The sequence below is a fragment of the Mastigoproctus giganteus genome, chromosome 14, assembly GCF_048544385.1.
Source record: "Mastigoproctus giganteus isolate SK-2022 chromosome 14, ASM4854438v1, whole genome shotgun sequence".
In the NCBI taxonomy this organism is placed as follows: domain Eukaryota; kingdom Metazoa; phylum Arthropoda; class Arachnida; order Uropygi; family Thelyphonidae; genus Mastigoproctus; species Mastigoproctus giganteus.
The window spans coordinates 11,656,238-11,679,975 of record NC_143588.1 but is presented as its reverse complement, the minus strand read 5'-3'; the positions used below and the strand labels follow the sequence as shown (position 1 = coordinate 11,679,975).

Sequence of the window (23,738 nt, the reverse complement as noted above, 5' to 3'; positions counted from 1 at the left end):
TTGGGTTAAATGGGAAGCAGTAACCCAAGATTAACGTACCAGCAGTGTGTATTACACTAGTGTAGTAGAGAATGAAAAGGACCTGGAGGTAATTGTGCAGTCATATATGACGTTTTTTGAGCAGTGCAGGCAGGCTACAAAAGTAGCTCATGTTGTCTTGTCAATGATATACAGAAATTTTGCTAGCGTGGATAAGGGGTGATTGTCCTGTTGCATAAGGCAATGGTCAGGCCACACCTCGAATACTGCATATAGGTCTGGAGGCCTTATTTTAGGAAGGAAGTAGAGTGCAGGAACGAGTACAGAGAAGGGTAACAAGATTGGTGAGTGGAACAAAGGGTTGCTCTTACCAAGAAAGACTTAAGCTCTGCAAATTGCAGCATTTTCCTACAAGATGATCTGATTGAGGTGTATAAGGCTTTGAATTGTTTGAGTAAGCTCATTGCTGATGGGATTTTTCCTCTTGCTCAGATTACTCATCTGATGGGACATAAGTTCAAATTTAGCAAAGACAATTGGAGAAGAGATGTGCAGAAATTTGTGTTTAGCCAGTGAGTGGTTGATAGTTGGAACAAACTTCCATCTATAGTCGAGGTCAAAAATTTAAGTTCAAGGCAGAACTGGACAAGCATTTGGAGTGAATGGGTGGGTGAAGTGGGAAGGGTTTTTCTTTTTTTTTTTTTGACTGATGCTATACAAGGTGTCCCAAAAATGCACGGCATAACTTCAGGAATGAGTTCCTCATATGTAGACAAAAAAAATATTTTATATCAACATAGTTCCAGAAATGCTTGGTTCCCGAGTTATTAACCGGAATGTCTTATCTCCCACAGGTGATTTCCTTCATCACAAGGTACTGACAGAATCTGGTGGTTTTCCATTCCAACCATGTACTCAAATCAGGAGCAAGGAGATATGCACTTTATGTATGGTTTGGCAGGCAGCAATGCTCTGGAGGCCTGTTGTTTGTACCATGAAAGGTTCCCAGAACGAAGATGTCCAGACAGGAAAACATTTGAAGATATCCATTGCTGCCTTTGTGAACATGGGACCTTTACACCTCGTGCTGCCGACAGAGAAAGCCCAAGATCTACGACTCCTGAAGTAGAAGGGAGGACCAGCTGCCTGACCTCCATACTTACTGATTTAAACCCGCTAGATTTCTTCTTGTGGGGCCATTTAAAGTCATTGGTATATTCGACTCCGTAGCTGATGTGGAAACTCTCCACAATCGAATTGTGGCAGATTGTGAGACAATACAAAACATGCCAGGAATTTGGCATCGTCTTCACAAGTCCATGAGACGTCGATGTGAGGCCTGTATTCAGGCAGAAGGTGGACATTTTGAACAATTACTATAAGGTGATGTGAACAGTTGTGTCATAGACAGACCTTCAAAACTCGGAAACCAAGCATTTCCAGAACTATGTTGATATAAAATATTTTTATTGTCTACATATGAGGAACTCATTCCTGAAGTTATGCCGTGTATTTTTGAGACACCCTGTATAAACTTGCTTTCTTGCATCAAATGCCTCTGCTAATGCTAATTTCTTCACATTTTAAATAGCCAAAAATATCAAATTTGTAATTAGAGAAGTCTGAGCACTTAAGGAGGATTCGCTGCCCATTTTCCATCACTATCATGTAACATTATCTAGATTACATTCACTATTTGTGGAAATTTGTCAAAAAAAAAAAAAAAAGAGAATAACTTTCTCTTTGAATTTCTCTGTGCACAGGAATTTCAATATTTCTCCATATTTCTGGGCATTTGTGAAAACTTCATCTTTCTTAAAATCCAAAAGCAGCAATCATTAAAGTTCAAAGAAGATAAGCATCTTCTGTCTGGTCCTCTTTGACATGTAGAGGAATATAATGATTTTATTTTGCCATTATGTTACAAATATTGATTTCTGTTAAATAAGAACAAAAATTTCTGAAAATTAGCATTAGCATTAGTAGAGATATGATATATGATGCAAGAAAGCAAGCATATACACTCAGCCAAACAACAACAAAAAAAAAAAAAAATTCCCATTTCACCCATCCATTTGCTCTAAACGTTTGTCCAGATTTTCCTTGGATTTATTTAAGCTATTAATTTTCTCAACGACAGATGGAAGCTTGTTCCAGTAATCAACTATCCACTGGCTAAAGACAAATTTCTACACATCTATTCTACAACTATCTTTACTCAATTTGAATATGCCCCTCCAGCACGTAATCTGAGTAGAAGTAAGAATCACATCAGCATTGAGCCTACTCAAATCATTCATGGCCTTATACACCTCAATCAGATCACCTAGTAGGTGCCTAATCTCCAGATGCTGCAATTTGCAGAACTTAAGCCTCTCTTGGTAAGAGGACCCCGTTGTTCCCCTCACCAATCTTATCGGCCTTCTCTATACTCGTTATAGCAACTCTATATCCTTCCTCCATTACCTTATTCAAATGGATAATCACCTTCTTTTCCCTACTAGCAAAATTCCTGTATATCATTGACAAGACCCCCCCCCCCATGACCTGCTCTAGCAGCCTGTCTGCGCTGCTCAGAAAACTTCATACCTGACTGCACAATTATCCCCAGTTCTTTTTCATTCTCTACCGCCCTGAGTGTAATACCACACAGTTCATACGTTTCTCTGGGGTTACTGCTACCCATATTCAGTACTTTCCATTTGTCAATGTTAAACTTCAGTTGCCACTTCACAGCCCATTTGCCCAACTTTTGTAGATCCTATTGCAGTAGCATACTGTCATTAACAACCTTGCCTACTCAAATCATTCATTTGTACCATCTGCAAACTCAGACATTAAGCCTGATATACCTTCACCAATATCATTGAAAAATATACAAAACAACAATGGGCCCAACACTGAACCCTGAAGGACTCCCTAATAACATTATTACACAAAGAGCAGTGTCTTTTGATTACAACTCTGTCTTCTCCCACTCAACCATCCTTTTATCCATTGTAGCAACTTCTCTTAATGCTATACTGCTCCAATTGGTACAGTTGTCTTCCATTCAGATGACTTAATGAGGCTCGCAGCAGAGAAAAAAAATGTGTGAGATGCATATAAATTACCAGGTGACACAGAAGCCTATGGCAGATATAAGTGTCTGTAATCGAGTCACAAAGGTGGGTAGGCAAGCAAAGGCTGATTATGAGAAATCCTTTGCAAAGGTTTCTTTACTTATGTAAACTCTAGAAGGAAGGGTAAGAATCAGATTGGTCCACTTGATGTTGGTGGTTCGACTGTTGATGAACCTGCTCAGATAGCTGGCAAACTGAATGAGTATTTTGTATCTACATTCACACATGAGGAATTCTGTAAGGAAAGGGAGGAAAGACATTTACTGAACTCTAACAGGGAGCTAAATGATTTTGTAATAGCGGAAAGCAAAGTGGAGGAGAAATTGTTGAAGTTAAACATAAAAAAGGCACCTGAGGCAGATGGAATCTATTCATATGCCCCAGGTGCCTTTTTTTTATCCAGTTATATTGAAGGAGGCAGCGAGGGAAGTTAGCAAACCGTTATCCATATTTATGGTACCATCTTTAGATTTGTGGGAGGTCTCCATGAACTGGAGATATGCAAATGTATCCCCTATTCACAGGGGTTCAAAGGGGGTTCTATTAAAGGGGGGTTCAAAGGGTAACACAAATAATTATAGACCTGTTTGTTTAACTTCTGTTCCTGGGAAAATAATGGAGTCACTGGTTAAAGAAGTGACGCAGGATCACCTAAACAAGACTGCAGTAATAGTTCAGACACAGAATGGGTTTGTTAAGGGAAAGTCTTGTCTGACTACTTTGATTGTATACTACGATGTGGTCACAAAGGAACTGGATGCATAAAATAATTTTGATATCATATACTTGGATTCCAGGAAACCTTTTAATACTGTTGCACATGGAAGACTGCTTTACAAATTGGAACAGTTTGGCATTAAGAACAAGTTGCTGCAATGGATAAAGGGATGGTTGAATGGGTGACAGCAGAGATTGGTAATAAATGGACACTGCTCTATGTGGACTAATGTTATAAGACTACGTGGACTAATGTCATAACTCTGGAGTTCCCCAGAGTTCGGTGCTGGGGCCCATTGTTGTTTTGTTTATTATCAGTGATATTGATGAAGGTACATCAGGCTTAATGTCCAAGTTTGCAGATGATATAAAGGTTTTCAGGGTTGTTAATTACAGTAAAGACAGTATGCTGCTGCAACAGGATCTAGAAAAGTTAGGCAGATGGGCTGAGAAGTGGCAACTAAAGTTTAACATTGACAAATGCAAAGTACTGCATATGGGTAGCAGTAACCAAATAGAAATGAACCAACTATGTGGAACTACAGTCAGGGAGGGAGGTTGAGAATGAAAAATACTTGGGGGTAATTGTGTAGTCAGATATGAAGTTTTCTGAGCAGTGCAGATGGGCTGCCAGAGCAGGTCATGGAGTTTTGTCAATGATATATAGGAATTTTGCTAGCAAAGAAAAGAAGGTGATTATCCTCTTGTATAAGGCAATGGTTAGGCCACACCTTGAGTGCTGTGTAAGGATCTGAAGGCCTCATTTTAAGAAGGATGTAGAATTGCTAGAACTAGTACAGAGAAGGGCAACATAATTGGTGAGAGGTACAAAGGGGTGCTTTTACCAAGAGAGGCGCCTCCGTAGCCAGGTGGGAAGGAGCAGCAGTGCGTAGCACACGCTTCTTGATTAGACCGGGGTTCAAGCCCGTCACCACCAAATACGGAGGATGCGGAAAGGTCACGAAATGACCACTGCATATCCCGGAGAAATATGGCCTTAGTTGCTAATGCTCCTAAAAATCAAATAACAAACAAATAACAAACTTACCATGAGAGAGAGTCTTAAGTTCTACAAGTTGCAGCATATGAAGACTAGGCACGTCCTAGGTGATCTGATTAAGGCATATAAGGCCTTGAATGGTTTGAGCAGGCTCATTGTTGATGGGATACTTCCGCTTGTTCAGATTAAGAACGTTTGAGGGCATAGATTCAATTTGAGTGAAAACAGTTGTAGAATAGATGTGCGGAAGTTTGCCTTTAGCTAGCGAGTAGTTGATTGGTAGAACAGACTTCCATCTGTTGATGTGGAAGTTGATAGCTTAAATAAATTTAAGGCTGAACTAGACAAACGTTTGGGGGTGACCGGATGAGTGAAATGGGAAGGTTATTTTATTTATTATTATTATTATATTTTGTTGTTTGTTATTTGGTTTTTTAGGAGCATTAGCAACTAAGGCCATATTGCTCCGGGATATGCGGTGGTCATTCCCTGACCTTTCCGCATCCTCCATATTTGGTGGTGACGGGCTCGAACCCCGGTCTAATCAAGAAGTGTGTGCTACTGCTCCTTCCCACCTGGCTACGGAGGTGCCTTTTTTTTTTTTTTTCTTTTTTTTTTTGACTACTACTATATAAGCTTGCTTTCTTGCATCATATACCTCAACTAATGCACAACAGTATGAGAAGCTTTCCTGAAATCCAAGTATATGATATCAAAATAATTTTTTACATCCATTTCCTTTGTGACCACATCATAGTGTGCAATCAAATTAATCAGACAAGACTTCCCCTTAACAAATCCATGCTTTGTTTTAACTACAACTGCAGTCTTGTCTAGATTAGGCTGTAGTGCTTCTTTAACAAGCGACTCCATTATTTTCACAAGAACAGAAGTTAAACTAACAGGTCTATACTTACTCGTGTCACCCTTTGATCCCTCTTTGTGAATTGGAGATACATTTGCACATCTTTAGTCGGGACCTCCTCTGAGTCCAGGATGCTCCATAATTATGGCTAAGGCCTTGAATGGTTTACTTACTTCCTTTGCCTTCTGGATAGTTCCCATCTACTCAAGGTGCCTTTCTTATGTTTAACATCAACAGTTTTCTCTCAGTTATTACAAAATCATTTAGTTCCTTTTAGAGTTTGATAAGCTTTTGGCATTCCCCTCCCTAAATAACTGCCCATGTGTGAATCTACATTCACACATGAGATGCAAAATACTCGTTCAGTTTGTTAGCTATCTGAATAGGATCATCAACAGTTGAATCATCAATATCAAGTGGACCAACCTGATTCATCCCCTTCCTCTAGAGTTTACATAAGTAAAGAAGTCTTTGCTGTTTTTCTTAGCATCCTTTCCCAAAGATTTTTCTTAATCCGCTTTCACTTGTCTAACCTATTGTGACTTGATTACAGACTAGCTTTTATCTATCATAGTCCTCTGTGCTTCCTGATAATTTATATTCATCCCATGCATTTTTCTTCTCTGCCAAGCATCTCCTTAGTTATCTGACGTCTATTTAGGCCTAAACCCTGAACAGTATTTCTTAGTATTTTTTTTTATGAAGAGCCTAGTAGCTTCCAAGATTAATTCCTTGAATGCCTCCCATTTAGAATTTGCTGTTGGTAACATCATCAGTTAGTTTCACTGTATAGAATTTAAAAACTCTCACTGACCACTGTAGTCACCTTTACGAAAGAAAAACCCTCCATTTATTCCTGAAGGTAGTTACATCTTTAAGTAAATCGCACATCAGTACAATGTGATCAAGAGTACTACTTTCTTATTGTCTCTCTAACATACTAAGGTATAAGGTGAGTACAGTGGTCTCAGAAGGTTTTTAAATTCTGTACGGTGGGATCAACTGACGATGTTACCAACAGTAAATTCTAAGTGAGAAGCATTCAAGGAATTAATTGTAGATGCTACTAAAAGTTTCATACCTATTAAGAAATATTGTTCAAGGTTTAGGCCTAAATGGTTATCTAATGAACTAATGAGACTCGTGGCAGAGAATAAAAATGCATGGAATGCATATAAATTATCAAGCGACTCAGAAGCCTATGACAGATATAAGCCAGTCTGTAATCAGGTCACAAAGGAGGTTAGGCAGGCGAAGGCAGATTACGAGAAATACTTGGCAAAAGATGCTAAGAAAAACAGCAAGGATTTCTTTACTTACATAAACTCTAAAAGTAAGGGATGAATCTGATTGGTCCACTTGACATTGATAGTTCAACTGTTGATGATCCTGCTCAGATAGCAAACAAACTGAATGAGTATTTTGCATCTATATTCACACATGAGGAATTATTAAGGTTTGAAAATGGCAGAAGTTTATCAAATTGTAGCAGGATACTTAATGATTTTGTAATAACTGAGAGCAAAGTGGAGGAGAAATTGTTGAAGTTAAACATAAGAAAAGCACCTGGGGTGGATGGGATCTATCCAGTTATATTAAAGGAGGCAGCAAAGCAAATAAGCAAACTCTTAGCCATAATTATGAGAGCATCCTTGGACTCAGGGGAAGGTCCCACAGACCGGAGATGTGCAAATGTATCCCCAATTCACAAACGGGGATCGAAGGATGACACGAGTAATTACTGACCAGTTAGATTAATTTCTGTTCCAGGTAAAATAATGGAGTCACTGGTTAAAGATGCATTGAAGGAGCATCTAGACAAGACTGCAGCAATAATTCAGACACAGCATGAGTTTGTTAAGGGAAAGTCTTGTCTGACAAATTTGATAGGATATTATGATGTGGTTACAAAGGAACTGGATGCAAAAAATAATTTTGATATCATATATTTGGATTTCAGGAAAGCTTTTGACACTGTTGCGCATGGAAGACTATTGTACAAACTGGAGCAGAATGGTATTAAGGGTAAGTTCCTACAATAGATAAAAGGATGGTTAAGTGGGAGAAGACAGAGGGTGGTAATCAATGGGTGCTGCTCTTCGTGGACTAATGTTATTAGTGGAGTCCCACAGGATTTGGTGTTGGGGCCACTGTTGTTTTGTATATTTATCAATGATATTGATGAAGAAGGTATATCAGGCTTAATGTCGGAGTTTGCAGTGATACACAGGTTGGCAGGGTTGTTAATGACAGTAATGGCAGTGTGCTACTGCAACAGGATCTAGATAATTTGGGCAGATGGGCTAAGAAGTGAAGTTTAACCTTGAAAAATGCAAAGTACTACATACGGGTAGAAGTTACCCCAGAGAAACGAACCAACTGTGTGGTACTACACTTAAGGTGGTAGAAAATGAAAAACTGGGAGTTATTGTGCAGTCAGATATGAAGTTTTCTGAGCAATGCAGACAGGCTGCCAGGGCAGGTCATGGGTTTTGTCAATGATATATAGGAATTTTGCTAGCAGGGAAAAGGAGGTGATTGTCCCTCTGTATAAGGCAATGGTCAGGCCATGCCTTGAGTACTGTGTACAGGTCTGGAGGCCTCATTTTAGGAAGGATGTAGATTTACTTGAGCGTGTACAGAGAAGGGCAACAAGATTGGTGAGTGGAATGAAGGGATCCTCTTACCAAGAGAGGCTTAAGTTCTGCAAATTGCAGTGGCTGGAGACTATTTTTTTCCTTGGCTATTTTAGAATTTTTACCAATGTAATGTAGGCCATGAGACATCAATATGGATCTTTAAATTTGTTTGTATCCCTACACAACCACATAAATCAGAAGAGTTTACAACTAATCACGAGACTGGAAATTCTACTAGAATCAATATTCACATGTGTTTAGTAGACAATCAAATAAGAAAACTGTGTTGTTGGTGGAAGCAAGTATTGGAGTGAATGGAAAATCTTCCTAATATCTTGACTTAAATTGCTTCTGGAATCCAGTACTTCATTCATTTCTAGATGGTATGGCTCTAAATTGTAGGGTTACAGTGATCTACTTACTAAAAACTAGTAGCTCACTCCAACAACTTGCCTATCAACCAAATCCATGTAAACAAGGCTTTAGTTGGCTATTTTACCAAGGCTTGTAACTACATCATTAATAAATTGAAACAGTCATTGTTTTTATGGTACTGACATGCAATCATTACTAAGAATTAGTCTCATTTTTTATTTTAAATATTTTTATAAATATGTTTATATTTTAAATCTAACGAAATTTTTAAATCTTTAGTCATACTCTGTGCATGTGATATTTTTCAGCAACTATGTGGCCAAAAATTAACAAGCCGTTGAAGGTAGTACAAACTAGGGAAAATAAACTGAGCAACAGGTAATCCTTCTATTTTTGTTATATTACAAATATTATTATGGTTATCTCTCTATGCATTAAAAAAGTTTTCCTCCTAGTGATATTTATTCGGGCCAATGGAAGAAGAGGGCAGGGCAATTACATCACTTATTCGAGCCAATGAGAGAAGAGGGTAGGGAATTATGTCACTACAAATGCACAGGTAAATAATTACATTGTTGTCTTCCATTGAAAGACAGTTGCCTCCATAACATTCACCAACCTCGTGCACATGCTTCACTGTCTAATACATGACCACTCTGGGCATCATTTGATGTTCAATTGTAATGTCAGCTGATGAAGGGACCCAATATAGTTTGTATATTTGTAAATAGTTTAGTATTTTGTAAATATTTGTATAGTTTGTATATATTTTAGTTAAATAGTTTAGTATTTTGTAAATATTTGTATAGTTTGTATATATTTTAGTTAAATATTTTAGTCCTATTCTTTCTGATGCAACAATATTCCTCATGCATTATGGAACCTGAAGCAAAAGGCCTTTTCCTAAGTGACCTATGTAAATGCAGGTAAATAATTACATAGTGATATTTATTCCACCTTGAGAATGCCGTGTGGTAGCGGGTGGAGTAGTCACTCCGTCATACCTCTAAATTTTATCTAGAAAAGCATGCACAGGGGTGGCAAGCAAAGCCCCTTAGTTATTATTATTATTATTTATTGCTTTATTAAATTTAATTAAATTCAATTTAATTATTATTTATTGCTTTATTCAATTTAATTAAATTCAATTTAATTATTATTTATTGCTTTATTCAATTTAATTCAGTTTAAAATCACCCTATACAACTGAAATGTATTGGTATTTTTAAAAAAAATGCAATCATACTATATTTTCAGTTACAGTTAAGTTATTATTAAAAAATATAATTGAATTGATGAGATTAGAAACAACGTCACATTTGAAATTTTACATGAGACTCATAAAACTGTTTTTCTTTGATGTAGCCATTAAAAGTTATTTTGCAAAATCAACTTTTAAAACACAATGAAATATATTTAAGTATTGGAAGTTATATTTTGATTTTGAAAGCAAAAATAAAAAGGCTGACTCATGTTAATTCTGCACTAAGTGAAGTCAGTTGTTATTTCAACTCAGAAATTTTAAAAAAATCATGTGAAAAATACGAAACAAACAAATTTTATTTTTTTGATAAAATGTGGAATTACAGTAGTATTTTATTCACAAACACTTGAATGATTTTAATAAATTTCGTTTTCAACACCCTATTCTTCACATTCATCGACGTACCAGTGATTTAATATTTCTTCATAAAAGTCGACGAATAGATTAACAGTAGCCACTGGCAGAGGTGAAAGAGATTCTTGCACTGCTTCTATTGGAATGAGCAGAAGCCTGAAAAACAAGATGCAGGATATTTCAGAGACTGCCGGGAGTCATTGCGGTACAAGTAAACACATGGGTTATGTTAGGGTAGCTAAGAATAGAAATAGGTGCATGTATACTTGCGTGTACATCAATGCTAGGAGTTTAGCAAATAAATTTGATGAATTTGAGGTATTGCTCAAAACATCAAAGGCAGATATTGTTGGGATATCAGAGATGTGGTGTCACACAGATATAAGGAATGCAGAACTGGAATTTGGGGAGTACAACTTCTACAGAAAGGATAGACTGGATAGGAAGGGAGGAGGGGTTATGCTATTAGTTAAGAAATACATAAAATCCAAGGAAGTGAAGCCAGTCGACATCGCTGGACAGTGCAGTGTCGAGTCAGTTTGGTGTGACATAAGCATTGGGAGATCAAAATTGAGAGTAGGAGTGTGCTATAGGCCTAATGACTCTGATGAGTACAAAGGGTACTAGGAAAGTTTTGCAATACAGCTTTGTTTATTTAATTTTTTCAAAGTAATTTCCTCTACATTCAATACACCTCTCCATCCTCCGAAACCAATCTTTAAACCAGTTCTACCAAGTTTCACTAGGGAGTAAAGCACACTCGTTGTCCCAAGCCCGTAGAAGGTCCTCATCACTGGAAAACCGCCTCCCTTTTAGCTTCATTTTCACATGCGGGAACAGTGCAAAGTCGCAGGGAGCAAGGTCTGGACTGTAGGGAGGGTGCTCGAGAAGTTTCAGTCCTGTCGTGGTCAAATATTCGGTGCAGGCTTTGCCGCGGTGAGCTGGAGCATTATCATCATGGAGGTACCAGGTATCCATTCTTGACTTTGGCCGCAGGTTCTTCATAGATCCAATGACTTTAGGCAGGCATTGTTCAGTATACCACTTAGCTGTGACTGTCTTCTGCGTGTCCAAAACGACACGTTCCACAATTCCACTCGATTTGAAAAATACAGCTATCATTTTCTTCTTTACAGATTGGGATTTTTTGACAATTACGGGTGTATCGTCATCATCAAAGACCCAAACTTTGTTTTGAGCCTTGGTCGGCAGATCGTAATAGTACAGCAAAGTCTCGTCACCTGTCACAATGTTGTTCACATACCGAGATTGTCCCTTATCAAACTTTTTTAACATCTCCCGGCACCAAGTCACACGTCGTGTCATCTGCTCTTCAGTCAGTTGATGCGGCACCCAGAGAGAACAAAGTTTCTTCACGTGCAAATGATCTTGCAGAATCGAACGAATTGCTGGTGCATTTAGGCCCAAAGTATCCTCTATCTGTTGGTAGGTCACTCGCCTGTTTTCGTCAAGCATTTTCCTCACAGCAGTAATGTTTTCCTCTGTAACTGACGTTCGTGGCCTTCCCGGCCTCTCAGAATCCTCCAGAGTGAAATTTCCCCTTTGGAATTCTCTATACCACCTGAATATCGTTGTACGATGTGGACAATCATCATCTAGTGCAAGAGTCATTTCTTCTAAGCACTGGTCTATGGTTAAACCACGCACGAAATTATACCGCAAAACTGTCCGTATCTCATTTCGTGACCACGATGCCATCGCAAGCACTTTACACTCTCACTACTAATGAATAACTGAGCACATCGACTTGGCGCGGCGGCTACTATGCACGTATGAACATGTCTCAACATGCAGCAACAAGCAGCTTCCTGTGATTCATTGTTGTGTCATATTGCAAAACTTTCCTAGTACCCTTTGTATAATAAGATACTGTACAGGGAAATAGAGTGGGCCAGTAAATCAGAGAGTCTTATAATGGGAGATTTTAATTTCCCAGATATTGACTGGAATTTGGGGGCTGGTCACTCACACACTAGCAAGGCTTTTGTGGATTTATTGGATGATTGTTTTCTACATCAGCATGTTCAGGAGGCAACTAGAGGGAGGAATACTCTTGATTTGATTATCAGCAGTGATTCTTCATGCATTAAGAATCTGCAGATAAATGAACCACTAGGTGGCAGTGATCACAGTGTGCTCAAGTGGGATTTACTCAAAGAGGTAACTACCATTAGGGGTAAAGGGAAGGGTTATTGCTTTCGTAAAGGCGACTACGATGGACTGAGACAGTATTTAAATTCTATACAGTGGGACCAACTGATGATGTTACCAACAGCAAATTCAAAATGGGAAGAATTCAAAGAACTTATCTTGGAAGCTACTAGGCTTTACATACCAACTAAGAAACATTGTTCAAGGTTTAGGCCAAAATGGATGTCAGATGAACTGATGAGGCATATGGCAGAGAAGAAACATGCATGGGATACATACAAATTAACACATGACACAGAAGCCTATGATAGATACAAGTTGATCTGTAACCAAGTTACAAAGGAGGTTAGGCAGGCGAAGGCAGATTACGAGAAATCTTTGGCAAGGGATGCAAAGAAAAACAGCAAAGAGTTTTTTACTTATGTAAACTCTAGAAGGAAGGGAATGAATCAGTTGGTCCACTTGATATCGATGGGTCAACTATTGATGATCCTGCTCAGGTAGCTAACAAACTAAATGAATATTTTGCATCAACATTCACACATGAGGAGTTATTTAGCGAGGGAAAAGCCAGAGGTGTATCTAGCAGTAAGCTAGAGAATCTTGTAATAACTGAGAGTAAAGTGGAGGCGAAATTGTTGAAGATAAACACAAGAAAGGCACCCGGGGTGGATGGGATCTATCCAGTTATATTAAAGGAGGCAACAAAGGAAGTAAGCAAACCCTTAGCCATAATTATGAGAGCTTCCTTGGACTCAGGGGAGGTACTCACAGACTAGAGATGTGCAAATGTCACCCCAATTCACAAAGGAGGATCAAAGGCTGACACAAGTAATTATAGACCTGTGAGTTTAACTTCTGTTCCAGGAAAATTAATGGAGGCACTAGTTAAAGAAGCACTGCAGGATCATTTAGACAAGACTTCAGCTATAGCTCGGACACAGCATGGTTTTGTTAAGGGGGAAAGTCTTGCCTGACCAATTTGATTGGATACAATGATGCAGTCACAAAGGAACTGGATGCAGGGAATAACTTTGATATTATATACTTGGATCTTAGAAAGGCTTTTGATACTGTTGCACATGGAAGACTGCTGCACAAATTGGAGCAGTGTGGCATTGGAGGCAAATTGCTGCTGTGGATAAAGGTGGTGGTTGAGGGGGAAAAGACAGAGAGTGGTAATCAATGGACACTGCTCGTCGTGGACTAATGTTATTAGTGGAGTCCCTCAGGGCTCAGTGTTGGGTCCATTATTGTTTTCTGTATTCATAAATGATATTGATGAGGGTATATCAAGCTTAATGCCGAAGTTTGCAGATGATACAAAGGTAGGCAGGGTTGTCAAGGACACTACTGACACTATGCTGCTGCTGCAACAGGATCTGGAAAGGTTGAGCAGATGGGCTGAGAGGTGACAAATGAAGTTTAACATTGACAAATGTAAAGTACTACACATGGGAAACAGCAACCCCAGAGCAACGTATCAACTCTGTGGTACTACACTGACAGTGGTAGAGAATGAAAGGGACTTGGGGGTGGTTGTGCAGGCAGATATGAAGTTCTCTGAGCAGTGCAGACGGGCTGCAAGAGTAGCTCATGGTGTATTGTCAATGATATATAGGAATTTTTCTAGCAGGGATAAGGAGGTGATTATTCCCTTGTATATAAGGCAATGGTCAGGCCACACCTAGAGTACTGTATACAGGTCTGGAGGCCTCATTTCAAGAAGGATGTAGAGCTGCTGGAACAAGTACAGAGAAGGGCAACAAGGTTAGTGAATGGAACAAAGGGGGTGCTCTTACAAAGAAAGGCTTAAGTTTTGCAAATTACAGTGTCTGGAGACTAGGCACCAGCGAGGTGATCTGATAGAGGTGTATAAAGCCTTCTTCCTCTCGCTCAGAATAATCACCTGAGAGGGCATAAATTCAAATTGAGGAAAGACAGATGTAGGATAGACGTGCGGAAAATTGCCTTTAACCAGCGGGTGGTTGGTTGGTGGAACAGACTTCCATCCCTTGTCGTGGAAGTTGATAGCCTAAATAAGTTTAAGGCTCAGCTGGACAGGTATTTTGAACGAACAGAGGGGTGAAGTGGAAGTGATTTTTTTTTTTTTTTTTTTTTTTTGGCTGATGCTGCATAAGCTTGCTTTCTTGCATCAAATGCCTCTACTAATGCTAATGCTAAAGTCTTTATATTCATTGTCAACATAAGCTTGAAGCTGATGGACATTTTCAAGTATTTTCCTTTGTATTGGGACTTTTCCAGCAGGATACACTTGGTTTCTTGGTAAATTGATGACATTGTCATTACCTGGCTTCAAAACTTTGAAACTGTAAGATATCGGCCTATCCATATATTCATGGGCAGAAATAATACCATTCAAAGAATGAGTCATATGAAAAAGATGTGAATTGTGATAGTGCCAAAGTTTTTTAAGAACTCAATGGCAAGATGGGTTTTTGTAGTGAAATGGCCACCAAATTTTTAAATCCCTATAACTGGGAGGTAAATGATTCATAACTGGGAGTTTCATAACTTCATCTCTGTTTAGTTTCTAAATTGCAGTATCTGGAAACTAGATGTATGCAAGGACATCTGATTATAGTGTTTAGGGATTTAAAAGGGGATCACTAAATGCTTGTGGCATCTTTACCCTTTCTTGGATGACACATACAATGGAACAAATTTTAATCAGAAAAAGATGGATGCATGATAGATGCATTTTTCTCCTTCAGCAAAAATTCTCTTTCAGCGAAAATTTCAATTTTATATATAGCATATAGCAATACATATATACTCGTAGATTAGCATTAGCAGAGGCACATGATGCAAGAAAGCAAGCTTATATAGCATCAGCCAAAGGGGGGGGAAATCTTTATTTCACCCATCCACTCACTCGAAATGTTTGTCAAGTTCTGCCTTGAATCTATTTAAGCTATCAACTTCTACAACAACAGATGGAAGTTTGTTCCAGCAATCAACCACCCACTGGCTAAAGGCAAATTTCTGCACATCTGTCCTACAACCGTCTTTCCTCAATTTGAATTTATGGACTCTCAGGTGATTATTCTGAGGAAGAGGAAAATTCAAATTAGCATTGAGCATGCTCAAACCATTGAAGGCATTATACACCTCAATCAGATCACCTCGCAGGTGCCTAGTCTCCAGACAGTGTAATTTGTAAAACTAAAACCTTTCTTCGTAAGAGCAACCCTTTGTTCCATTCACTAATCTTGTTGCCCTTCTCTGTACTAGTTTCAACAGCTCTACATCCTACTTAAAATGAGGCCTCCAGACCTGTATACAGTATTCAAGGTGTCTGACTATTGCCTTATCCCTGCTAGAAAAATTCCTGTATATCATTGACAAGACACCATGAGCTACTCTTGCAGACCATCTGCACTGCTCTGAAAACTTCATATCTGCCTGCACAATTACCCCCAGGTCCTTTTCATTCTCTATCACTGTCAGTGTAGTACCACAGAGTTGATATGTTACTCTGGGATTACTGCTTCCCATATATAGTACTTTACGTTTGTCAATGTTAAACTTCATTTGCCACCTCTCAGCCCATCAGCTCAACTTTTCTAGACCCTGTTGCAGCAGCGTACTGTCATTAGTGTCCTTAACAGCCTGCCAACCTTAGTATCATTTGCAAACTTGGACATTAAGCCTGGTATACCATCATCAATATCATTTATAAATACAGAAAACAACAATGGACCCAACACTGAGCTCTGAGGGACTCCACTAATAACATTAGTCCACAATGAGCAGTGTCCATTGATTACCACTCTCTGTCTTCTCCCACTCAACCATCCCTTTATCCATAGCAGCAATTTGCCTCCACTACCACACTGCTCCAATTTGTGCAGCAGTCTTCCATGTGCAACAGTATCAAAAGCCTTTCTAAGATCCAAATATATGATATCAAAGTTATTCTTTGCATCCTGTTCCTTTGTGACTACATCATAGTATCCAATCAAATTGGTCAGACAAGGCTTCCCCTTGACAAATCCATGCTGTGTCCGAGCTATAACTGAAGTCTTGTCTAGATGATTCTGCAATGCTTCTTTAACCAGTGCCTCCATTAATTTCTCTGGAACAGAAGTTAAACTATCAGGTCTGTAATCACCTGTGTCTCCCTTTGATCCTCCTTTGTGGATTGGGATTACATTTGCACATCTCCAGTCCGTGGGTACCTCCCCTGAGTTCGGGGAAGCTCTCATAATTATGGCTTCCTTTGCTGCCTCCTTTAATATAACTGGATAGATTCCATCCACCCCAGGTGCCTTTATTATGTTTATCTTCAACAATTTCCCCTTCACTTTACTCTCAGTAATTAGAAGATTATCTAGCTTACTGCCAGAGTTGAATACACCTCTGGCATTTCCCTCCCTGAATAACTCCTCATGTGTGAATGTAGATGCAAAATATTCATTTAGTTTCTTATCTATCTGAGCAGGATCATCAACAGTTGAACCATTGATATCAAGTGGACCAATCTGATTCATCCCCTTCCTTCTGGAGTTCACATAAGTAAAGAACTCTTTGCTGTTTTTCTTTGCCAAAGATTTCTCGTAATCTGCCTTCTCCTGCCTAACCTCCTTTGTGACTTGGTTACAGACCAGCTTATATCTATCATTCTGTGTTGCCTGTTATTTTATATGTATCCCATGCATTTTTCTTCTCTGTCATGTCTAATTAGTTCATCTTACATCCATTTAGCCTAAATCTTGAACAATATTTCTTAGTTGGTATGAAAAGCCTAGTAGCTTCCAAGATAAGTTCTTTGAATGCTTCCCATTTTGAATTTTCTGTTGGTAACATCATCAGTTGGTCCCACCGTATAGAATTTAAATACTGTGTCAGACCATCGCAGTCACCTTTGCGAAAGCAAAAACCTTTCCCTTTACCACTGATAGTAGTTACCTCTTTGAGTAAATCTCACTTCAGCACACTGTGATCACTGCCACTTAGTGGTTCCTTTATCTGCAGATTCTTAATGCATGAAGAATCCCTACTGATAATCAGATCAAGAGTATTACTCCCTCTTGTTGACTCCTGAACATGCTGCTGTAGAAAACAATCATCCAATTAATCCACAAAAGCCTTGTTAGCGTGTGAGTGACAACCCACAAATTCCAGTCAACCTCTGGGAAATTAAATACCCCCATTATAAGACACTCCAATTTACTGGCCCACTCTATTTCTCTGCACAATTTCTCGTTATGCTCATCAGATTCATTAGGCCTATAACACACACCTACTCTCATTTTTCCTTTCCCAATGCTTATGTCACACCAAACAGACTCAACGTTGCATATAGCAATTTAACCCTTCGTAGGGCAGGGGTTGAATAGCCAATAACAGAGAAGTTTCGAGATTAACTAACATCGTATTTATTAAAAGGATAAGTAATGAGCAAATAATAATATGTAAATTGATAAGTAAATAAATAACAATAAGTAAACTTGTAATGAACTGATCTTAATTTTAATCATATTTACATAATGAGGTATATACAATGTAGAAGATGATAAAACCATGTAATTTGTAAAACTAATCATTGGAATAAACTTCCAACTGGAAGAGGATGGTTGTGGAAGTGAGTAATTTGAATAAATTTAAAGAAGGATGGGATAATTCATTAGAAGGGATGGATAAACAAAGTGGGTAATTTTTTTTATTTTATTTAAATGGGTCTTTAAAATGCAAATTTCATCTGCATTTTAAAAAAAAATTCACTGTTTTCTCAAAAAAGGGTGTTTCTGAATCATTTTTTAATGCAGATTTCAGAAATGACTTCCATTTGTTTCTTTTTCTTCAGGTTCCTTCAAAAATAACAAAGGAAAATTTGATTTTTCATAGATTTTTATTCATTTTGGCAGAATTTGTCCACTGAAATTATAACAAAATGCTACTTTTACCAGACTATGATATTTAAATACATGTTGAAAATACTATTAAAGAGGGCAGTGTGGTAAAAAGATAACTAAACACTCGCCTCTCATTTTAAAAACTGATCTCCGATGGGGCTAATTTTCATTTCTCTGATTTTCTTGCAGATCCTTCTACTTTACAGTCCTTCTTCAGCATCTAACAATAGTCAGCCATCATGTTGACATTCCACATCATGGTACCTCATTTCTATGTCTTTAATGTCTTAGCGAATCCTCTCGTCCTGTTCTCCACTAACACTTCCTAGATTTTCTGGGAGGTAGTTGACGTGGGAGTGTAAAAACCTTGACACTCATGTTGCAGCCCAGCTTCTTGAAGTTTGCAAAAAAGTTTCAACTATATTCTTGTAGTCTGGATCCTTGTTGTTCCCAAAACAGACCTGAAACTAATCCATGCCTATTTTTCTCTTTTATTCATAGTTCCCTCAAAATCTCAGTCCCTCGCTGATTGGCAAATTTTAAGTCCAATAAAAATACCTTCTTTTAACTTCTGTTGGATGTTCAGTGGGAATTTAGTACAAAGGTCGTTTAAGCAGAGACCTTTCTGAGGTAAAGCTTTTATAAACTTTCATCAAACCCAGTTAGATGTGCAAAGGTGGAAGGAGAATGGTTTTGGAGTCTACCAGTGGTTTATGACCTATGTTCTTTGATCCACACAACAAGCTGCCCCTCTTTGGTCAGGCCTTGACATCTCAGTGACACTCCTTGCCTAATTGTTCCAACACAAAAAGCAAGGTATCATTCTGTAGCCAGAGATTGCTGTCCAAGTAACATGCCTATTACTTTAAAGTCAGCACTGACCAATCAACCATATTCTTCATACTTAACATTTGTCATCAACATCTTGAAGTTCTTATACATTTCTTTCAAACACAGAGTGAGCTACTACAATTGACCCATATTTATTTTCAATGTGGAGCAACATTGAAAGACCTTCAAGACTCCTCTTCGATGAGTCAATGAAAAGTTTTATTTTATCTTCCTTCATGGATTAGGCGATCCACCTGTTCTGATCTTGAAGAGGTCTGCCCATCTTTTCTTCGGTCTTCCTCTGTCTCTTTTTCCTTTTGCTCTATATGTGTAACCTAATTTAGGGAATCTATTATCTTCCATTCTTTCTACATGTTCTTTCCATCTTTGTCTATATTCTACATTTTCTTTCCATCTTTGTCTATATTCTACATGTTCTTTCCATCTTTGTCTATATTCTACATTTTCTTTCCATCTTTGTCTATATTCTACATGTTCTTTCCATCTTTGTCTATATTCTACATGTTCTTTCCATCTTTGTCTATATTCTATCATTTTTTCATTAATTGAGTAAATCTTTAATTCCTTTCTAATATTTATCTTGGTATTTTATCTAATTTTGTACATCCTTTAACATATCTTAAAAATTTCATTTCTGCAACTTGTATTCTATTAATGTCTCTTTGTTTTGTTATCCATGTTTCAGAACCATAAAAAAGTGTTGGTATTGCCATTACTTTGTAAAATTTCAATTGTGTTTCTTTCCTTGTTTTCTTAGCCAGAGTTCTTTTTATTGTTCCACATATATTTTGAAATTTTGCCAGTTTCTGGTTCATATCTTCTTCGACATCATATGTTATATCACATCCTAGATATTTAAAATGTTTTACTTGTTATATTTTATTGTCCATAACTATTTTTGTTCTCACCGTATTTTTCCCCTTAAAAGCCATTGTTCTAGTTTTCATTGTTGATATTTTAACTTTATATTCTTCTGTTATTTGGTTTAATTATATACTGCTCTTTGTAAATTATCTTCACTATCTTGTATAATTACTTGATCATCTGCAAATAACAGTATATTAATCCTATTTAAATATATACCTATATTAATTTCTTCTTTCCATTTGCATATCATATCCTCGATATATATGTTAAACAACGTTGGTGACAAGCTACATTCGTGTCTAACTCCTTGATTTATTATACTTTCTTCTGTTAATTTATTACCTGTATCTATTACTATTTTTGTTCCTTGGTACCAATAAACTCTGTATTATTTTTGTAAGATGCTTTGGGTATCCTTATTACTCAGCTTTATATTCTTCTGTTATTTGGTCTTTATCGAGTAAACATAATTTTATCTGTTTACTCGATCAAATGCTTTTTCATAATCTATAAATGCTAAATGCATTTCTAAATTAAACTCTTTTCGTTTTTCTATTATTTGTTTTAATATAAATATATTATCTGTACATGATCTTCCTTTTCTGAATCCTGCCTCTTCTTCTATTAATATTTCATCAGAGATAATTTTAATTCTATTATTTATTATTTTGCTATACATTTTATATACTGTATTTAGTATGCTAATCCCTTTATAATTCTTTGTATCATTTCTATTTCCTTTTTTAAATATTGAAATGATTTTTGCTATCTGGTATTTTATATTGTTCCCAACATTTATTAAATAAATTTAGTATCCTGTCTTTTAAAAAACTTCCTCCATACTTGATCAGTTCTGCATTTATACCATCCATTCCTACTGCTTCCGTATTTTTTGTAGCTTTCAATTATTTTTCAAATTCTTCCTTTGTTATCGGATCTTTGTCACTAACTGGGTCTAACTGTATCTCTTCTATATGATATGTTGGGTCTTTCCACAATTCTTCCTAATGTTTTTTCCGTTGTTCTTCTTTTATTATATTTATTCTTGAAGTGTCTTTCTCTGTGCTATTCAAGTGTTTCATCATTTTATATGCCAATTTTTCCATGAACATCATGTTCTATTGTGCTTATAAATCTATCCCATGACTCTGCTTTAGCCTTCCTTATTATAGATATATATCTTTAGTTTTATTGCATTCTTGTTTATATATTTCTTCATTTTCACTTGTCCTGTTTTGTATATATTTAAGATATTTATCTTGTACTGCTTTAGCTATTTCTTCATTCCATATCTTTACCCCCCTCTTTTCATAGTTTTTCCTGAATTGTCCTAGTGTCTCTTTTGCTATCTTTTGAATTATATTTTGTGTATTATTCCATTCTTCTATTTGTTCTCTCTCCAATGTTTTACTTATTTCGTCTTTAAACCTTTTTTCATATAAATTTTGTATACTTTCTCCTTGAAGTAGATGTACTTTATAACCCAACTCCTCCTTCTCCTGTTTAATAGCTTTTCTCTTCTTCCATTTAGCCGACAACTCTATTTTTGAAGCCACTAAAAAATTATCTGAATTAATATCATATCCTCTAAACACCCTGTATATTGATGTTGTTTTGCTAATTTTTGATTTACTATTACATAGTCTATTATTGATTGTGTACCTCTTGCCGACCATGTATATTTATGTATATCACGTTTTCTAAAAAAATGTATTTGTTATCTTTAAATTATTAAATGTTGCAAAATCTCTTAATTTATATCCATTTCCGTTTACTTTATTTTCTCCATAACATGAAGGCCTCTGTAGCCAAGTGGTCAGGAGTGGGAGTGCAGTAGCACATACTCCTTGAGTAGACCGGGGTTCAAGCCCCTGACTGCTAAATATGGTCGATCTGCCAACCTGCACTGGACCAGCATGGCAGATTATGGTCCATTTCCCTCAACATGAATTGTTGAGGAGGCTTACATCCTGCAGTGGGTTGATAATGGCTACATTATCAACCCACTGCAGTTATTTAACCAAAATAACTACCTGGTCCTTTTTTACATTCTTATCTAGTTCTTTTTGTAACTCTAAATAAAATTTATCTGTTTCTTTCTCTTTTCCATCTTCTGGAGCATAAAATCCAATTATACATAAATAACCTCTGTCTAATTTAAATCTTACCATTATTATTCTATTATTTATAAATGTGTAGCTCTGTATTTTGGTTTTCCATTTCCAATCTATTAATATTGCTACCCCTCCACTAGCTGTATCCTTTTGATCTACTCCACTGTATATCATTGTATAATAATCATAATCTTTTGTACCTTTTAATTTTTTCTTTGTTTCTGTTATTACTGCTATATTTACTTTCTTCTGTTTTAAATGTTTAAGTAGTTCAACTTCTTTATATCCTAATCCTCCTCTTATGTTCCATGTTACAATATTTAAAATGTCCATTATTCCTTTTCGTTTCCTTTTCCCAGTCCAAGTCACATCCCTTTGTCTGTCCAGTTTTCCTCTTTGAGCTTTATGAGTTTTTTTATTTTTTTTCTGGGGAGGTAACCAGCCTCCCACACAACCCCCAACCTGGAGGACCAGTATGTTACTCTTCATCTGATCCCTACCCTTTGACCTGTCTGGATAGGGTGGACCTGCCGATAGTCTAGCTACCACCAGCATAACTCTCTGGGTCATCGGGATACTAAAGCCTCCCCACCACAACAGGTGATAACATTTCGGGAAGGAATAATAAAAAGTCTCCACTGTGTAATATGTAAATAGGATTGTAACTAATTTCTAAATAGTTCATTAAGTCATTTATATTACTGCAAAAAACCATAGAATAATCTTTAGAAAAGTAGGGAACTGTTTCTCTTTCTCTGTTGTCTGTTGTACCATGAGAAAAATTTCCCATGTGCTAGAAGATTTTTTGACTTAAGTCTATAATGAAGGAGTTTGGCAGATTCCTTTGGTAAATTTAAATCTCTTACCAGATCACTGCAGTGAAAAGTTGATGGCTGGACTCAATGTCTTCAGGCATTGTATACTTCAGTTTCAACTTCAGAAGCTTCACTTTCAGCACTTTCTGCTGCTGCATTCTCCAATATATGCAGAGGGCATGGAATTGGCAGGTTATCTCCATGCGGGGCTGGCCTAATGGCAGATGGAATATTAGGATACAAAATGCATTTCTTACTCTATTTGTATTGTATCCATCTGCTTTAACTGAGCAGATGGATATTACTTTTTAAAAGTAATAGTCATCACAGTGGTTTGTAGGCTCCTGCCAAATCAATGGAATTGCAAATGAAATAGCCTTCTTTTTATCAGTTTTCCACAATCATCTCAGTGCTTCAACACAAGATCGGCAGAATTTGTGGAGCCCATTGTTTATCTTGGTCACTGATTTTCACTTCAAAATAAGCACATTACACACATTTTTTACAAATTCTGTAATATCTATCTTTGCTCGAGGACTACATAACTTCCAGAAATATAACAAAATAAGTTTGGTTTGTTCTAACACTTGTGTGAAGACATTTTTACTCACTTTTAAGCACAAGTTTGACACAATAACCTCAAAAATAAACTGAGCTCATACTGATAAACATATATGCTGCATGGAGCTCTCAAAGTCAAGAAAAAAATGACAAGCAGTGCTGC

The 23,738-nt window shown here is 37.2% G+C and overlaps 1 protein-coding gene across 3 annotated transcripts in view; it reads left to right on the top strand.

Moving 5' to 3' along the window:
* The window catches only part of sotv (exostosin glycosyltransferase sotv), a 266,617-nt gene that overhangs the window by 178,377 nt on the left and 64,502 nt on the right, over positions 1 to 23,738 (top strand). For all 3 annotated transcript variants that reach the window (XM_090389106.1, XM_090389104.1, XM_090389105.1), the window contains exon 10: positions 9,006 to 9,075. In XM_090389106.1, the coding sequence (XP_090245232.1) occupies positions 9,006 to 9,075 (70 nt within the window). The remainder of the gene's footprint in view (positions 1 to 9,005; positions 9,076 to 23,738) is intronic.